The sequence below is a fragment of the Eumetopias jubatus genome, unplaced genomic scaffold (genome assembly GCF_037043125.1).
Source record: "Eumetopias jubatus isolate StellerSeaLion01/CBP00866 unplaced genomic scaffold, mEumJub1_p1.0 scaffold_17, whole genome shotgun sequence".
NCBI classification, from domain to species: domain Eukaryota; kingdom Metazoa; phylum Chordata; class Mammalia; order Carnivora; family Otariidae; genus Eumetopias; species Eumetopias jubatus.
In genome coordinates, this window is record NW_028274823.1 from 32,433,692 (window position 1) to 32,454,107 (window position 20,416).

Genomic DNA, 20,416 nt, shown 5'->3' on the forward strand with positions numbered 1-20,416 from the left:
CAAAATCTTTACAAAAAAAAAAAAAATTCCTTCCTGAATGGAGAGTGTGGTGTGGGGGAAAGAGCAATGAACTGGCAGCAGTCAAGACCAAGCTTCTGGTCTTGTTGCTATTATTAGTGACCTCTGAGTTATTTATTGTTTATGTGCTGCACTTACCTACAAAAATCCAAAAGTCATTTTGGTATAGAGGCAAGATCTAAAGGCTATTAGGTTTGACAGAGCTGGGTCCTGCTAGGTACGGTGTGATTTTAAACAAGTTACTTAACCTCTCTGAGCCTCAATTTTCTATTCTTTACAGAAAATGGACCCTAAGACTCAGAGTTGTTCTGAGAGTTAAATGACACAATAGAACAGCACTTACTATATTCTAGGCACCCAAGAAATCACTCCTTCCCCCCTTGGGATTTAACCTTTGGTTTTTGAGATAAAGAAAGCTGTGCCTCATTTTAGCCTAAGTAAAAATACTCAATTTGCTAAAGAAGATATATTTAATGTATGTGAAAGGACTGTTTGGGATTCTTTTATGGATCAGCAGAAGAAAGGAACCATTTTTCTCATGACCATTGTTTTGTCCCTGCGAGCTCCACGTGACTGAAAGATCTCCAAGGCATAAGGACTCTCCTGGGTGGGAATTGGAAAAGTAAGAGACCCTCCTTGGAAATTGTGAAGGGGAAAAAAATCAATCCCTAGACCCGGGAAGAGTGGTGCTGTTGTGGATTCAGTGGCAGCCTCCGGAAAGCTATGTCCATGTTCTGACCCCTGGAAGCTGGAGACAGGATCTGAGTAGATGTAATGTCAAGATGAGATCATCCTGGATTATCTGGGTGGACCCTAAATCCAATGACAAGTGTCCTCATAAGAGACACAGAGGAGAGGCACGGGAGGAAGAGGAGAAGTCCAAGATGAAGACTGCAATTTGGGTAATGCAGCCAGATGCTGGAGGGGGAGGGGAGGATTCTCTACCAGGCCTTCAGATGGAGCGTGGCTCTGCCAAAACCTCCATTGTCGACTCAGCCCACTCCTAGATTTTGGAATCTTGGCCCTCTGACCTGTGAAAGAATAAATTTCTTTTGTTTTAAGCCACCAAGTTTGCGGTCATTTGTCACAGGAACCACAGGAAACCGATACAGGTGCCACGAGACAATTTTAGTGGCAACTACGGGAAAAGAATCAAGATTAAATGACATCAAAGAAGGACCCATTTGACTAAATGCTTAGCAATCAAGCAGTAGAAATGTAGACCCAAGAGATGTCATCACGGAGCTGACACGCTAGCCTTCTGAAACAAGAGCGCACAGAGAGGAAGTGGGTCAGTTAGGGGCCGGAAGCAAGAGGGGGCACGCTGACGAAGTGAGAGATAGCTGCCATTTCAGATTCTGCCTTAGTCATGGCAAAATGGATTTCTCAAATGCTGGGGAATTGGGTAGAGATCTACAGAGGATGAGAACATTTATGTTAGAATAACAAAAAATAAAAAATATAAACGGAGATGGTCAAGAGGCAGGACGGGCTTCCTTCTAAGGAGCCAGTAAGCAAGTACTAGGATGTACTGGCCTTTCAGAACCAAAGGTTTGAGAGGGACAACTGACAGGCCTCTACTGAAGGATCTCCAAGAGAAACGCATCAAAAAGGAAGGGTGTGAACACAGCCTGTGCCCAACAGCAGGGGACTGGCTACCAACACAGTCCCACAATAAGACAATGCAATCACTAGGGGTAAGGCTGTAGATTCATAGTCACTGAAATGAAAGATGTTCAGGACATATTATCCAGCGCAGAAAGCAAGCGGTAAAACAGTAAGTACAATGGCATCCCTTTCCTTGTGTGTAAAATGGAGATGAAGTTGATAGTACCTACTTTGTGGGGCTGTATAAGGATTTAATTAATTAATACATACAAAGTGCTGAGCAGTACCTGGAGTGCGTAAATGCCACGTGGAATCATTATTATCATTACTTCTTTGAAGTCTTCAGGTCCCCAATTCTGACCCTTGAGGGTCAAGTATGTTTTGGAATTCAAAATTTCTCCGATTTTACAAAGGCACGTGTAAGAACAGCCTCAGTGTGTGAGGCAGCAACTGCCAATCAAACCCACGAAAATTTCTGCGGTGGAACCTGAATATTCACTCTAAGTGGGAGGAAGGCTGTGAATAGTGTCTCATCAGTTTGGGCGAGGTTGTGTAGCCAAACAAGCTTGCTGCAAGCTTAGAAAACAAAAACAAAAGCAAAACAACCTTGTGTTTCCCGAGGTTTTCACTTCCTGGAATTGTAGATGAGGGTCCCTGGGCCTGTGTTCTGTCCAGGTATCAGCAGAGTCTGCAAGCGTTGCAACAATGCTGTTGTGGACTGATGAGACTGCAGCCTGTTCTTATCTTTGCCTTTTGACTTTGTTATATTTTGAAATTTTCTGCAGTGAATATTCATTACCCCCCCCTTTGTTTTTGGTCTATAGCTTCCTGAATTTTAATCTATCCAGATAAATTTAACATGGGGGAATATTGCATTGCTCCATGGGCCTCAAAAGGTTCTTAGCATCAAATTCATAAGTTTCATTTTTGCCCTAAGAAAATATTTCTCTGGAAGACAAGAACAGTGAAAGAGTTGGAGTAGGATTTTCAGGGCTTCTTCTTGTGTCTTTCAGCCAGTCCCAACAGTCAATATCCAGGAAGGTCAAGCCCCCTAGAACCTTAACTGCCGTTTACGTACCTACTCTTTCCTCACATTCATGTACGTATTCGTCTTCTGTTAAGAGGCAAAATCACAACAATAACAACAAACTGGAAAAAGAAATAGTGAGAATGTGGGGAAAGGTGAGGGATGTCTATGTGGACAGAGTCAATGCAAGGAAGGAAAAAGGAGCAGGTGAGGCGGACTTTTTTGACTTCGGGGCTGGCCTGGTGATCAAGGGAGTGGTGGGGTGAGGGTATGGGAGAAAAGAAGCCGGTAGACAGACAGACAGTAAGAAGCAGAGAAGAGTGAACGGTTTCAAGAACTAGGAAGAAGAAGTCGTTGAGCAAAGCTGTGGTCAAGTGAAGGTGGGAGAGGAGGCTGCGGGAGGCTGACTTTGCAGCTCAGGAGAAGTGCAAGCCCCAAAGGGGAAGTGTCCCTGTCAAGTTCCACAGGCAGCCAAACAAGGGGCCCTTTTCTGCTCAGTGCCTCGGGTGCTTGAATAATTTGAGGGGGGAAATTACAATTTTGGGAGGAAATTTTAATGTGGGTATGTATGGTTTTTAGTGACTGAGAATTTCTTAGAATGATGAAAAACCAAGAATATTAAAAGGATATATGTATATATGATTTTAAAATATATGTTATTTCTATATATTACAAATATAATATTATCATATTGGATTGGCTGATAGCTGAGAGACTTCTGTCAGTTGGCCAGACTTGGAAAGGGAAGTGGCCCTAAGCCAATGGAAGTCACAGAAGAGGGGTGGTAGGGACTTGCAGAAAACCTAAATAGAAATGGAGCTTTTGATTAGGCAAGTCATAGTGTGGACCTTAACGACATTGAAAGGTAGAAAGTGTCAGGTGAGGAGGACATCATGTACCCACAAAACTCAGCCCCAAGCTATGTGACCTGAGCCCTGCTCTCAGGACCCAAATCCAACTGCTAATGGAGGGAGGCAGAGGAGGGAGAGTCCCAGAGGAGGAAGATCTTCCCTCCAGAGAAGGTTCCAGGAGCAATAGCCCCCTCACAACTCATAGAGGGCTCCCCCACATGCAGCCCTCCCAACCAAGTCAGCAGACTACCCAGGAGAGGAGGTTCAGATTTCTTACCCAGTTACCAAGGTTAGCATGGCCATATGGGAATCTGGGCCTGCCTACATGGCCACCCCTTTGAAGGCTTGGACTGCCTGAGAGACAAGGCTGAGTAAGGGCGGTCAGAGCAACCCCTCAAAAAGGGCTGTTGAGCATGTGTGTGACATGTGACAGGGCAGGGGTTCTTAAACTAGGCCATGTGGGACCCTGGGCCAAGGTGCTTTACAGCTAAATCAGAAGTCTTTTCTGCATTTGCAGATAGAATAAGCTCCCTTTTTAAAAATATTGTTTGGGGTGCCTGGGTGGCTCGGTTGTTAAGCGTCTGCCTTTGGCTCAGGTCGTGATCCCAGGGTCCTGTGATTGAGCCCCACATCGGGCTTCTTGCTCCACAGGAAGCCTGCTTCTCCCTCTCCCACTCCCCCTGCTTGTGTTCCCTCTCTCACTGTGTCTCTGTCAAATAAATAAATAAATAAAATCTTTAAAAATAATGATAAAATAAAAATATTGTTTACTTCTTAATATAAAAATAATACATTTTTTTAATCAGAAGAATTAAAAGAAGTCATCCATAATCTTACCCCCACATATTTATGTATATTTCCTTTCAGGCTCTTTTTTTGTGAGTATATTGATCAATCATGTATATATATGGTGAGCTCTATGCCCAATGGGGGGCTTAGACTCATAACCCCAAGATCAAGAGTTGCATTCTTGCCAGCCGAGCACCCCTACTACAACTATATTTTAGATATATTTATGAAAGTAGTTAACTATCATTATTATTTAATTAATATTTCTTGAATGCCTACCAAGACAAAGCACTATTCTTAACCCTTTTTAGATTTTGAAGTCTATGATTTTCATAATAACCTTATGAGGTAGAAACATTGTTATTCCTATTTAACAATAAAAGAAACTGAGGAACAGAGGTAAAAATTTTGTCCAAAGTCACACAGTAGTAAGTAGGGAACTGGAATTCAAACCTAGATCTGACTGTGGAGCCTACAGTTTTAGACAATATGTACACTGTATTATATATGGTTTTGAGTAAATTGTTTTTCATTAAATATTATATTGTATTTCCCACATGATAAAAAAGAATTTACTTAACATGGAGTTTGTGTCTCATAACTTTTCATAATTTTTTTGGTTCCTGTCACCATTTGTTTACCCTAGAATCAAATAGAAGAAAATATCTGATTTAGTTTAAACCTACATATTTATTTGGTATGTCTATATTTAAATTACATATTTATTTAATATATCAATATTTCAAAGTTCAAAAAAGAAACTGTGCTGCCCAGGAGCTCCACCCCATGACCAAAAGCAAACAAACATATCTTAACAAATTTAAAAGAATAGAAGTCATATAAAGTATGCTGTCAGACCACAGTGGAATTAAACTAGAACCAATAACAGAAAGATAGTTGGAAATTCCAAGATATTTGGAGATTAAACAACACACTTCCAAATAACAAGTCAAAAAAGAAGTCTAAGAGAAATTTAAAAAAATATTTTGAACTAAATGAAAATAAAAATATAACTTATCAGAATATGTGGGATGCAGTGAAACAGTGCTTAGAGAGAAATATATAGCATTATATATATATTAGAAAAGAAAGTTCTAAAATCATTAATGTAAGCTTCCACTTTAGGAAACTGAAGAAAGAAGAAGAATATAAGCCTAAGTCAAGAGGAAGGAAATAGATAATAATTAGAGCATAAATAAATAAAATTGAAACAGGAAAACAATAAAGAAAAGTCAATGAAACCAAAAGCTAGTTCTTTGAAAAAAAGTCAATAAAATGATAAACTTCTTGCCAGGCTAAATGAGAAAAAAAAGAGACAAGACACAACTAATATCAGAAATGGAAGAAGAGTCATTTCTACTGAACATCAAAAGGATAATAAAAAAGTACTATGAACAAACTCTATGCCCACAAAATTGATAACTTAGATGAAATAGACTAATCTCTTGAAAGATAAAAACTACTGATACTCACAAAAGGAGAAATGGATAACCTGAATAGGCCTCTAACTAGCAATGAAATTGAATCAATAATCAGTAATATTCCAAAACAGAAAGCACCAGGCCCAGATGGGCTTACTGTTGAATTCTACTAAACATTTCAAGAAGAAATGATATCAATTCTCTAGAATCTCTTCCAGAAAATAGAAGCAGAGGAAATACTTCTTAACTCATTCTGTGAGGCCAGCTTTACCCTATTACCAAGACCAGATAAATACATTACAAGAAAGGAAAGCCCAGGACCGATTATCTCTCATGAATATAGATGCAAAAATCCTCAACAAAATAGCAAATCAAATCCAACAATATACAAAAAGAATTATACACCACAACTAAATGGGATTTATTCCAGGTATTACAAGGCTATTTCAATACTCAAAAATCAATTAATGCAATCCATTTCATGAACAGGCTAAAGAAGAAAAACCATATGATCATATCAATAGATGCAGAAAGAACATTTGACAAAATCCAATACCTATGCAGTATAAAAATTCTCAGCAAATCAAGTCTCAGCTTGATAAAGAACACCTACAGAAACTCACAGCTCGGATCATTCTTAATGAGAGAAAATAGATGCTTTCCTTCTATGATTGGCAACAAGGCAAGAACGTCCATTCTCACCACTGCTATTCAAAATTGTACTAGACGAGCATCTGGCTGGCTCAGTCAGTAGAGCATGAGACTCTTGATATGTGGTTGGTGTAGAGATTACTTAAAAATAAAATCTTAAAACAAAAACAAAACTGTACTGGAAGTCCTAGCTAATACAAAAAGACAAGAAAATTAAATAAGATTGGCAAGGAAGAAATAAAACCGTCTTTGCTTACAGATGACAAGATTGTGTAGAAAACCCCAAAGAATTGACAAAACAAACAAATAAATGAACAAAACTTCCTGGGACTAGTAAACTATGATGGCAAGATTTCAAGATGACAAGATTAATATACAAAAATCAATCACTTTCCCAAATAGCAGCAATGAACAATTGGGATTTGAAATTAAAAAATAATACCATTTACACTAGGACTAGAAAAAAAGAGAAATACTTAGGTATTTATAACAAAATATACACAGAATCTATATAAGGAATCCTACAAAACTCTAATGAAGGAAATCAAAGATCTACATAAATGGAGGAATAGTCCATGTTCATGGACAGAAAGTCTCAATATTGTTAAATGTCAATTCTTCCCAACTTGATCTAAGAATTGATTTAATCCCAATCAAAATCCCAGGAAATTATTTTGTCTAATCAATAAACTGATCACTAAAGTTTATATAGAAAGACAAAAGACCCAAAACAGCCAACTTGATGCTGAAGAACAAAGTTAGATGTCTGATACTATACAACTTTAAGACTTACAATAAAGCTATAGCAATCAAGACAGTGTGGTATGGACAAAAAATAGACAAATAGGTCAATGAAACAGAATAGAGAGCTCAGACATACACTCACACAAATATAGTTATCTGATATTTCTGACAAAGGAGAAAAGGTAAGTCAATGGAGAAAGATAGTCTTTCAACAAATGGTGCTGGAAAATTGGACATGCATATGCAAAGAGAAAGAAAGAAAGAAAGAAAGAAAGAAAGAAAGAAAGAAAGAAAGAAAGAAAGAAAGAAAAAAAGAAAGAAAGAAAGGAAGGAAGGAAGGAAGAAAGAAAGAAAAAAGAAAAGAAAAAAATTTAGATACAGATCTTATAGCTTTCACAGAAATTAACTCAAAATGAATCATAGACCTAACTGTAAAACACAAAACTATAAAATTTCTAGAAGATAATATAGGAGAAAATCTAGATCACCATGGGTTTGGCTATCATTTTTCAGATACAATAACATGAAACACAACCCATGAAACAAAAAATTGATCAATGGGCTTTATTAAAATAAGAAATTTCATTTCTGTGAAAGACAATTCAGAGAATGAAAATACAAGCCATAGAATGGGAGAAAATATTTGCAAACCACATGTCTGATAAAGACCTTGAATACAAAATATACAAAGAACTCTTAAAACCCAACAACAAGGAAAGAAGGAATCTGGTTAAAAAGTGGGCAAAATATCTTAACAGACACCTCACTAAAGAAGATATACAGATGGCAAATAAGTATGTGAAAAGATATTCAATATCATATTAATGCATCATAACTAATGCAAGAGGTTAATGATAGAGGAAATTGTGTAGGAATGAATATAGGAAGGGAGTATATGCAAACTCTCTGTACTGTCTGCTTGATTTTTTCTGTAAATCTAAAACTGTCCTAAAAAATAAAGTCTATTAACTAAAAAACATAAAAGTCTGAGAGTAACAAAAACAAATAAAAAAAGAATATAGGGGGAGGGAGGGCTTACCTTACTAAATGTGACTGAGACAGACTAGGTTCACACTCAATATCCAGCAACTAAAAGACTTCATTTCTCTGCTTCCCTTATAGATACAGGTATAAATAAACTTTTTAGTTGGGACTTCCAGAAAAGCCCCTAAAAATGAAATCAAACAGCTGGCATGTACCCTTATGGCCCCTTCTCATTCTGTTTCCTGCCTGGAAAAAAGGGATATATGGCTGGAGCTTCAGCAGTTATCCTGGAGCACAAGGAGATCCTGAGATTGAAAGCCACTGCTGAGAATGGCTGAGCAGAATAATGGAAGAATCTGGGTTCTTGATGAGCATGGTGCTGCTATGAGAACCCTGGCCTTATTATACCAGACTTCTTTTATGTAACAGAAGTAAACTTATTTCTTGTTTAAGCTTCTATTATTTGCTGTCCATGTTGCTAGCTAAACACAATTTCTCCCAGATAATAAAACTTACTGTAATGTTATTATGATAAAACCATATGTATAGCTTAAGAATAAATGATACAAGTGGAATAATAATAATAAAGAGTCCAGAAACAAATTCAAACAAGGACTTAATATAAACAAAGATAACATTTCATTTAGAGGGAGAAAGATGGCTTACCTAATATATGGTGTTGGCAGAACTGACTATCCATCTGGAAGAAAATATGATGATAATTCTTTCCCACATCATATGTAAAAATAAACTCCAGATGGACTAAAAGTCTAAATGTGAAAAATAAAAATATTAGATACAAATGTAAGGAATTATTTTTAAAATTATAAAGGAAAGAAGACTTTCTGATGCAAAAGATAAAACTTAGAAACCCTAAGGGTCACCACCTAAAAGGGAGAGAAAGAGAGAATCTTAAGCAGGCTCCACACTCAGCACAGAGCCTGAAGCAGGGCTCAATTTCACAACCCTGAGATCATGACCTGAGAGGAAATCAAGTGTCGGATGCTGGGCGCCTGGGTGGCTCAGTTGGTTAAGCAACTGCCTTCGGCTCAGGTCATGACCCTGGAGTCCCGGGATCGAGTCCCGCATCAGGCTCCGCTCGGCAGGGAGTCGGCTTCTCCCTCTGACCCTCTTCCCTCTCGTGCTCTCTATCTCTCATTCTCTCTCTCTCTCAAATAAATAAATAAAATCTTAAAAAAAAAAAGAGTCAGATGCTTAACCTACTGAGCTACCCAGGTGCCCCGTTATACGTCATCTCTTAAAAATGAACGTGTTTTTGTATAGCAAAAGAAACTATAAACAAAGTCAAAAGACTAAATACTTAAAAATATACATGACAAAGGATGAATGTTGCTAATATACCTTAACTCCTACAAACCAAAAAAAAAGACAATTAAAACTTGACAAAGCATATTAACAGTTACTTCCTGAAAAAAGGTGTAAATCATCAGTGATATGAAAAAATTCTTAACCTCACTGGTATTCAAGGAAATGCAAATTAGCACAATAAAAGTATAGCATTTTCATCCATCATATTAGCAAAAATAAGAAAATATTGGGGAGACTACCCATGTGAGTATGGAATGTGAATTTCTACAGCATCTCTGGAAAGTATTATAATAATATGTATTAACAATCCACATATTCCTTAATCCAGAAATACTACTTCTTATAATATATTCTACAGAAAAAATAATACCAGTACATAAAGAAATATATTCAAGAAAATTTATTGTAGCATGACTTTGTAGGGGCAAAAAGTTGTACCTAAAGAAAAAGAACTTAAAGTGAACCTCCATCAGTAGAGGAGAGTTGATATAGTATGGTGCTATTGGGTATTATGCAACTTAAAAAAGTGAATACATATACATGCATTGACCTAGACATATGTCTGGACCAATGGACTTTATTTCTTTTTTTTTTTAAGATTTTATTTATTTATTTGTCAGGGAGAGAGAGAGCACAGCAGGGGGAGCAGCAGGCAGAGGGAGAAGCAGGCTTCCCACGGAGCAAGGAGCCCAATGCAGGACTCCATCCCAGGACCCCGAGATCATGACCCAAGCCGAAGGCAGTCACTTAACTGACTGAGCCACCCAGGTGCCCAGGACTTTTTCATTTCTTAAATGTCCACTTGAGGACTGTGTTTACCTAAGCAACAGAGGAGACAATTTTTATTTTTATTTTTTATTTATTTTTTTGGATATGCAACATTATGATTTATTACCTATATCGATTTCACATGAAGTAATGGAGGGAACAGGGTTCAGCAGAATTCAGATGTTCTTCCAACATTCTGGCTGACTTGACCCTCTTTTCTATAACCTATGTTCTTCCTTGTACTTGTCTGGATTGTGCTCTGGCACAAACGTCTTCTTAAATTTTCCCTACCTGCCGGTAGGCTGGATCCAATCAGACCATATGTGGCCTCTGAGGTAGTTTCTATTTTTCAAATTTGGGGCTTTTCCCCCTCATTAAAACATCTTAACAAAAAAATGGAAGTCTCATAGCCAAAATATCATGAGAGGGTTACACCCTTTAGAGCACGTTGGTCTCAGTTGTGTGGTAATGTTTCTTGTGTTCAACCTCCATCTACAGTGTTGCTGCCCTGCATTTTTGTGCTTATAGAAGTAGAAACATTCTTTATTTCTCCTTCCTGATGTTGTTGTCTTGCCGTAAATTCTTGATTTGTACACATTCTTCTGATTTCTAGTTTTACTTGTGATATTTTCCTTCTTAGGACTGGTACTATTACTTTCTTGACATTCAAAACCAATACTGTTGTTATCACAATAATATTTTTAATCAGATGGCAAAATCTATGGAAGTCAAGACTTCTTTTTTTCTTTTCAGGGACATTGCCAAATCTCCATGGAATACACTGTGCAACTTTTTACTGTGTAATAATCTTCTGGGGTTTCAAAAAGTTGAGAGCTTCAGGCAAATATGTAGATTACCTTCGGTGGAAGTGATCCCGGGTTTTGGCACCAAAATGATGCGGGAGAGTGAGGAGTCGAAGAATGAATCCCGTGGACTATGGAGAGTGAGTAAAGCGATAGAAATTTATTAAGTGAAGATAGAGAAAAAGCTCTCAGGAGGGAGAGGGGTCTCGACAGGGTTGCGGAAACAATTTTTATTTTATCTATTATATAAGAAGTAACCCACAGAAAATTGAGCTAATTGGCACATATTTCTGATTTTTTAAAAAAGATTTTATTTATTATTTATTTGACAGAGGGAGACACAGCAAGAGAAGGAACACAAGCAGGGAGAGTGGGAGAGGAAGCAGCAGGCTTCCCGCTGAGCAGGGAGCCTGATGCGGGGCTCGATCCCAGGACCCTGGGATTATGACCTGAGCCGAAGGCAGACGCTTAGGGACTGAGCCACCCAGGCACCCACCATATTTCTGATTTCTCTCTGTGATGTTTTAGCATTCCTTACAGAATGACACTTCAAGCAACTGTCTAGCTGATCTATCTTTTCATCAGGCTTGAAATGTAGTGGATTTAGCTTCCAACAATAGAGGAGCAGCTCCTTTGAGACCAACCTTCCCACAGGTGACACAATACGCTCTGGACATAACAAATAGAAACAACAAGTACGGGCGCCTGGGTGGCTCAGTTGGTTAAACAACTGCCTTTGGCTCAGGTCATGATCCTGGAGTCCCTGGATCGAGTCCCACATCAGGCTCCCTGCTCGGCAGGGAGTCTGCTTCTCCCTCTGACCCTCTTCCCTCTTGTGCTCTCTGTCTCTCATTCTCTCTCTCTCAAATAAATAAATAAAATCTTATAAAAAAAAAAAGAAACAACAAGTACCTAAAGGCACAAGAGAGCAACAAGAAGCAGGCAGACACTGGAAGGGAGTCAACATTTAGATGGGAACAGCTCTGAGTTTCTCAGTTTTATACCTTTTTGCCAGAGGGCAGCCTCTACTTTTGCTCTGAGAGGCAGCTAAAATTCAGATAGATCATGTTCAGTCCAACTGTCTTGAAGAATCAAAAGATACAGAGGCCGGAAAGTGAGGGGGTTTATCTCAGAAAGGAAAGAGAGGGGAACTCCAAACTCTGCCAAACCTCTGCTAACTCTTGAAATGTAACTGTGCAGGGCAGACTCCAGTTGAAAGGCAGAGATGGTCAGAATTGATAAAAAAGAAAAATTTAACTATGTGCAGATTACCTTGGAGATATAAGTGAAGTATCAAGATGTGGGTAGGTTGAGGGGCGCCTGGGTGGCTCAGTGGTTAAGCGTCTGCCTTTGGCTCGGGTCATGATCCCAGAGTCCTGGGATCGAGCCCCGCATCGGGCTCCCTGCTCCGCGGGAAGCCTGCTTCTCCCTCTCTCACTCCCCCTGCTTGTGTTCCCTCTCTTGCTGTGTCTCTCTCTGTCAAATAAATAAATAAAATCATTAAAAAAAAAAAGATGTGGGTAGGTTGAAAGTAAATGGATGGAAAATTATGCTATGTAAACAGTAAGCACAGAATGATAAGATGGCTGTATCAGTATCAGATAAAGTAGATGTCAAGCAGAGAGAATTACCATAAATAGATAAAAGTATTTACAGAATATTGGGGTGCCTGGGTGGCTCAGTCCATTAAGCGACTGATTCTATTGATCTCAGTTTCCTGAGTTCAGGCCCCACATTGGGCTCCCCACTGGGCACGGAGCCTACTTAAGAAAAAAAAGTATTTAGGGGCATGTAGGTGGCTCAGTTGGTTGGGCATCTGCCTTTGGCTCAGGTCATGATCCCAGGGTCCTGGGATCCAGCCCCGCAGCGGGCTCCCTGCTCCGCGGGAAGCCTGCTTCTCCCTCTCCCGCTCCCCCTGCTTGTGTTCCTTCTCTCGCTGTGGCTCTCTCTGTCCCTCTCCCTCCACCCTTCCCCCTGCTCATGCTCTCTACCTCAAATAAATAAAAAAAATCTTTTTAAAAGTATTTAAAGAGTATTTACTAGAGATAAAAGGCTTAATTCATCAGAAAGATGTAACAGTCTAAATGTGTATTGCCTAATAATGCCTAAAAATGGAGGTTCAGGAACATGAAAGAAAAATTGACAGAATTAAGAGAATAATTAGGAAAAATTTCCCAGCCACAGTTGGACATTTGAACATACGTCTCTCTGCAATTGATAGAATTAGACAAAAATTAGTAAAGATGTAGAAGATCAGAATAACACTATCAGTCATCTTGATCTAATTGACAATATACCCAACAACTGTAGAATACATATTCTTTTCAAATGCATATTGTACACTCACCAAGATAGTTTATAAGCTGGGTCATAAAACGAATCTCAATAAATTAAAACAGTTGAAGTCATACAGAGTCTGCTTTTTGACCATAATGGAATTAAATTAGAAATCAGTAACAATAAGATATATATATTTTTTAAAAAGCCCAAAAATATTTGGAGATTGACTCACTTTTTAAATAACCCATGGCTCAAACAAGAAACCACAGGGAACAATAGAAAATATTTTGAACTGAATTATAATAAAAATACAACATATCAAAACTTGGGAGATACAACCAAAGCATTGAATTGGGGGAAATTTATAGCTTTACGTTTTTATATTAGAAAAGATAAAAGGAATAAAATTAATCACCAAAGTTTCAACATTAGGAAGCTAGATAAGAGCAAAGTGAACCCAAAGTACATAGAAGGAAGGAAATAATAATGAGCAGAAAGCAACAAAGTAAAAAAACAAACAATAGAAAAATTAACCAAAACCTGGTTCTTTGGAAAAATCAATGAAATTTAACAAACATCTATCTAGACTGAGAGAGAAAGAGAAAGAGAGAAGACACAAATTTACAGTATCAGGAATAAAAGAGGGACTATCATTCCATATCCTCTAGACTTTAAAAGGATAATAAGGAAATATTACGAATTACTTTATATCCATAAAATTTTAAAACTTAGATTAAGTGGACAAATTACTTGAAAAGTACACCTTACCAATACTGGCACAGATAAAGTGCAAAATCTAAATAGCCCTGTATCTATTGAGGAAACTGATATGGCAAAACCTTCTCACAAAGAAAAATTTAGGCCTGGATAGTTTTAATGGTGATTCTATCAAACACTTAAGAAAGAAATAATACCAATTTTTCTCTATTAGAAAATAAAAAAGTGAATACTCCCAAACATGTTTTATGAGGCCAGATTAACCCTGATACCAAAAACTAACAAAAGATATTACAAAAAAGAAAATTACAGACCAATACCTACTTTTAACACAGATGCAAAAATCCTTAACCAAATATTAGTAAATTGGCAACATATAAGAAGGATGATACATCATGATCAGATGGGGCTTATCCTAGTCACTCAAGATTGGCTTAACCTTTTAGGAACTTGTGGTAGATTTATGGGAAAGAACTACAAAGTTAAAGCATCAGATCGAGGAAAGAATTTCTACATTTGCTTTTTTTTTTTTTTTTTACTGGTAGTTAAAAACGTAAGTGGTCAGATATAGCTTCAAAAAAACCCAAGAAACCAAAACCCCACCAGATTAGGAATTAAGACCAGAATTCTAATCCTGGTATCGCCTCCAACTCAATGGATAATGTTAGAAAGATCACTTTGCCTGTCTTGGCTTTAGTTTACACATGTGTCCAATAATGACCTTTTAGGGTCTTTCCCAGCTGTAATACTCTGAGAGTCTATAAGGCCAAGTCCTAAAATTTTTATCACAGCTGCCTAGACTTTCTGCTTCAGCACCTCAGAAGGCAGAAGTAGAAAATGTGCGAGATATGCTTTCATGCACAGATGAAGAACCATCTGCATATGGCTTGAAGTGCTGAGGGTTCAAGGGCGAACCCTCCCCCCTTTGAAAGCACCCATGTGTCCTCAGGAGGTACTTTTAATGAACCCTCTGTAAGCATCCAGTATGTCATGATGCTATGTATGGAAAGACCATGGAATCTGAACTCAGACTTGAGTTGGGTTTAAACTCCAGTTCTGCTACCTGCTGAATGATCCTGGAAAAATTATCCAACATCCCTGAATCTCAGTTTCTTCATCTGCAGAGTGGAGATAATATGTATGATGCAGAATTATTGTGAGGATAAATTGCGAGAGCATTAGGAAGTTTGTGGATTATGGTCCGTGCTCAGTAAATGCTAGCTTCCATTCACATATCGGTCAAGAATTAGGTTTGGCTATATATGGCAGGACATGTAAATAACCATGTCTCAGATAAGACAGAGTTGTACGTGTTTTTCTTTCATGTAAAAGAGTGGCAGGGTAGGGGGGACCTGGGGCTTGTTTGGGTGCTCCATGGTCAGTAGGGAACCAGACTCTGCTCATCTTTCTGCTCAACTGTCCTTAGTGTGTGGCTTCTGTTCACACAGTCACCTCAGAATCTAAGAGGATCTCCAGTCATCCCGTGCACGTTCTTGGCAGAAACTAAAAGAGGGGGAGAAAGGCAAAAGGGAAAACTAAAAAGGGAGGATGAAACGGTTAGGCTTCCTCTAAAGAACCTCTCTGGATAGTCAATGACTTCCAGTGACAACTTACTAGGCTCCAAGAGAGGCTGGGGTATGGAATCCTGCTGCCCCAAATGGAATTGGGATTGTTACTAAGAAACATGGGGAGAATGGACACTGGGTGGGCAACCAGCAATCTTTGCAACACTCTTTTGTCTTGTTACCAAGGTTAATTTGGGGTTGGGGATCATAGAAACAGTATGGAATGGCTGGCATGGCCTTTTAATCATAACGCATGGCAAGGGAGGCAACTTTTGTGTAACCAATGGATTTGAATTCAAAATCTAGTTTTAAGACTTATTAACCAAGTGACTGTGGGTCAGGCAAGTTACCTTAGTGGAGCCTCAGTTTCTTCACCTGTAAAATGGGCTGACAATAATATGGCTGCCTCATTGGTTTGAGGTAAAGATTCATGAAAGCTGAGTAAGTGACAATACTCTGAACAGGGTTAGCCACATAGCGTTTCCAAGAACATTTTGTTCCTCCGAACGTGAGATTCAGGGCCATTGCTCAAAGTGGCCCAACGAGGGGTCCTTGGGTTATGGCATAGGGAGTGGCCATTTTGGTGATCAGGGAAGGAGGCCTCCCTCTTGCAAGTGGGTAGGTTTCTAGGTTTTGTCTGCAAAGCTACCTGCTCCTAAAAAGCTATAAATGTCCCCAGATAGTCTGCATTGGGTCCAGTGGGTTGGGCTGAAACTTTCTTGAGCAGGTAGAAAGGAAAGAAGTTTTTATAACTCCAGGGTGTTCACAAGGCTAACCAGGTTCTCGGTACTGTGGAACTCTTTCTCCCTGCCGCCACCTGTGATGGCCTCCTGGCCTATCCCTTATAATTTGGTCTTTACACACTCCACCCTGTGTGTATGAATGTGTGGGGTCTCTCTGAACTCTTGAGCAAAGCAAGGAATGAGTCCTTCAGATGAGGGTTGTGGGGCCTTGGGCAGGTCACTTAACCTGTGTGATTAGTCTTTACCTGTAAAATGAGCAGGTTGGCTTTGATGATTTAAAAGCAAATAATGCGTGTGGAATACCTGCTGTGTGCTGGAGCCTGTGCTTGGTACTGGGGGTACGGTGGAATAAGAAAAATAGCCTGCCCCTGAGGGGCTGAAGGTCTGATGGGACACACACAGGGAAGTAAGTGGAGAGGTGGGGCATGCCATCATCAATGCCCCATCATTTCCTGATGTTCGTGGTTCATGAGCACAAGGTACTCCTGGCAGAGCAGGGGGAACTCGCAGGTGACAGAGCTATTGCCTGCCCACCTGCAGTAGGAGGTGATGCCAGTACAGGTCAGTGACTTGTGTGGCTCTTCAGATCAGAGCAGGGCCTGCTTCAAGTATTCACCGAATAATCTAGTGGGCAGAAGCATGGACTCCAGAGCCAGGCTGTTGGGGTTCAAAACTCAGCTCTCTGCAATGTACTAGCTATATGCCCTTGGGTAAAGATATTTAACTTTCTTATCTATAAAATGTGTGTACTATTTGCATCTTCCTCACAGGATAGTTAAGAGAATTGAGATGAGGGGGCGCCTGGGTGGCTCAGATGGTTAAGCGTCTGCCTTCGGCTCAGGTCATGATCCCAGGGTCCTGGGATCAAGTCCCACATCGGGCTCCCTGCTCCTTGGGAGCCTGCTTCTCTCTCTCTCTCTCTCTCTCTCTCCCTCTTTCTCTCTCCTCCTCTGTCTCTCATGAATAAATAAATAAAATCTTTAAAAAAAAAGAGAGAGAATTGAGATGAATTAAGAGTATCCCACTACAGCATACTCCCCCATCTCTACCTTTTGTGCTAGTAAGTGAGGCCTTGATGACCAAGGAAAAAGGCTCTGTCTGGTCCGTAGGCTTGAGCGATTATGAAAGAACATCTTGAAGATGTAAGAAACAGGGATTTCTTCCCCACTCCTCATCCCTCTGTTCTTTAGATGACCTATATTCATCTTTCCAGCCTTTCCTGTCTACCAAGCCAACAAGAGGGTAGGGGGCAGTCACGTTCAGGTTGTTCATTCTGCCTAGAACCAATCTGTGGGCCATCCTGTGCTGGAGGGATCGATTGCAGAGCTTACCCCTAGAGCCAATGCACAGGGGCAGAGCAGGGCCTTTCGGAGGGGCAGCCACCCTGCCCTCCACCTTCTGCAAAATCTGTCAAATGGAGATGGAAAAACAGACACCACTTCCCCAACTCAACCCCACCAGCTGTGTAATGAAGCTGGGGGTGGAATTGGCAGTGTTAGGGGCTGGCTGGCACCTTACCAAGGGAATGTTGGCTTCTGAGTCCCCTCCCCAGCCAAATCCCAGAGGTCAGTGCTTAGAGCAGTGGGAGCGTTCAGAATTTGGACTACTAACCCAGCACCAGAGACCTTACCCACAACTGACGGTTGCCCTCTAAGAGTTGTAAGAAGTGTAGAAATATTCCTTCAGTTCAAAGTTTTCCAGATTCTCTTGGTTAAGAAGCAGGAAAGGGCCTTCACTCCCTAACATCCAGAGCTGGAAGGACCATGCGTTTGGATAGTAGTGGTGTCAGGGGAAATGACCTCAAACAGATGAGTACAGCCTTAGTAGAAATGACTCCAAAGAGGAATGTAGAATGGCTAGGTCACCAGGCTTGTGAAGAGTGAGGGAAGGTACAGGAGAGGTAGACAGTGTCCTGGCAAAGTTCTCTGAAGACGAGGGTATTCCACAGAGCCCTAACATTTTCTGATCTGGGATGCTTGCATTGTGCATGTGAGGAAACTGAGGACTTTTGGAGTCCTTTATATTAGATCTCATTCTCCCAGACCCCTCACAGTGACCCACATTATTGACAACCTTCTCCTCAAAATCTTCCGTGGCCTCCTGGTTATTGTAGGCCTGCCTCTTATCTTGCCTCTCCAGCTACTCCAGTCTCTTGCGGCCCCTGAGCATGGTCCTTCTCCCAGGTTCTGCCCTTGGGGCTAGGCTCTTGCTCTTTATCTCCTCAAGCACTCATGCAGCTTCAACTCCAAGAGTGACATCCTGGCCAGTCCTAGGCCCTCATCTCTCCTGTGAGGACAGAGGTCCTAAGACATCCCACGGGCACCTCAAACTCAGCATTTCCAAACTTCAGTTCTCCATTTTCCTTCCTCTGATGGCTTTTATTATGTACGGCCTATTTTTGACATCTTATATTCCCCTCCTTCAAGTTCAGTGATTTTCAGTGCCTGAAAATTCCCTATCCTTCAATCTCAAATTGAAGGCTTTCCAGGCCATATTCATTAATTCACACATTCAAATACTTTCTGAGCATATTAATATTCTCTGTGCCAGAGTTGGCTCCAAGTGCTAGAGGTTCCATGGTGAAAAAGACAAACCTGGATCCTGCCTCTTAGGGGCTTATAACTGAATGGAGGAGACAGAAATTAACATAAGTAATTGCAGAAAAATAGCTATATAATTTCTACTAAAAAACAGTACAGGGCTGTGACAGTGCATGATGGCGGGGGCGGGGGATAGCGGGCAGGGGGTGTGGAGCAGGAGGGAGGTGGTGTAACTAAACTGATCTGGAGGCCAGAGGAGGCCTGAACACGGGGAAGAGGTGTGAAGTATAGCAGGAACGAGCTCAACTCCTCTTTCAGAATTCCAGGCCTGTAGTAGGCTGAGTAATGGCTCATCAAAGATGTCCACGTCCTTACCCTGTAACGCATGAATATGTTATGTTACATGGCAAAGGAGATTAAGGTTGTAGGTGGTATTAGGGTTGTTGGTCTCCCTTATAAAAGGGAGACTTTCCTGGATTATCTGGGTGGGATCAATATCCTTAAAGTGGAAGAGGGAGGAAATAAAAGAGTCAGAGAGAGATGTGATATCCTAAGCTGGGTCAAAGAGATGTTACGTTGCTGGCTTTGAGGATGGAGGAAGGGAGGCATAAACCAAGGAACGTGGGTAGTCTCTTGAAGCTGAAAAAGGCAAGAAAATGGATTCTCTTTTAGAACCTCTAGAAAGGAAACCCAGCCCTGCTGACACCTTGATTTTAGCCCAGTGTGACTCCTGTTGGACTTCTGAAATCCAGAACAGTGAGAGAATAAATTTGTGTTATTTGGTAATTTGTTACGGCAGTTGTAGAAAATTATAATTATAGGCCTGAGCCCTGATATTTCCATTCCTAAATCCACTTCATTTATTTCCACCTCTGCTTGAACTCTTATCTTTCCCTCATCTCTGCTCTCTGGATCTATCTTCTGGACCCTGCATTTTTGAGGACTCTAAGGGCACAGAGCTGTTCCGATCAATTATAGGAGCAGGCAAAGGCAGAAGAGCAAAAAGCTGGCCGGTGAGTACAAGGGCCCAGGGAGAGCTCTAGCTCTGGACTCAGGCCTGCTGGAACCATTTACTTCCTGTGGGCATCTGAGGGAGGGGGCAAGGCGTTGGCTTGTTTCTTCAGCTCTAACATGAAGACAATAGGTCCCACCTCAAAGGCATAAAAGGCAATAACTGTATCAGGCATTTATCATAGGAGATGATCTTTAGTGCTTATGTGCCATGAGGAGACCAGGTCCAGGGAATTACAGAAAAGTCACTGGAGGGTAATCAAGGGCAACGCCAAGCACCCAAGGCCAGGTGCCAGGGAAGGTGCTTCTTCCCCTTCCTGCCCCCTCCCCTTTCCTGCCTGGGTGGTGGCTCAGGGAGAAAGCCCCAGGGGAGAGGGAGATGGCTTGGCCAGCTGTGCTCAGATACACCCCCGCCCCAGGTCACAGAGGTCGGGCAGCTCCACCTTCTCCCTCCTTCGCCATCCCCTCCGCCTAGGGCTGCCCTTTGGTGGCCAGTCAGGCTGGTTTCGCCGGGAGCGGGGCGCACGTGGCGCGACGCCCCCTGCCTCCTGACGACAGAGCAGCGGG

At 40.7% G+C, this 20,416-nt stretch overlaps 1 protein-coding gene across 1 annotated transcript in view; it reads left to right on the forward strand.

Moving 5' to 3' along the window:
* Window positions 1-11,111: 11,111 nt before the first annotated feature.
* Window positions 11,112-20,416, forward strand: part of PIK3AP1 (phosphoinositide-3-kinase adaptor protein 1) — a 127,676-nt gene continuing 118,371 nt past the window's right edge. The window contains exon 1 of the mRNA XM_028098478.2: window positions 11,112-11,133. Coding sequence (XP_027954279.1) covers window positions 11,127-11,133 — 7 coding nt within the window. The 5' untranslated portion in view covers window positions 11,112-11,126. The remainder of the gene's footprint in view (window positions 11,134-20,416) is intronic.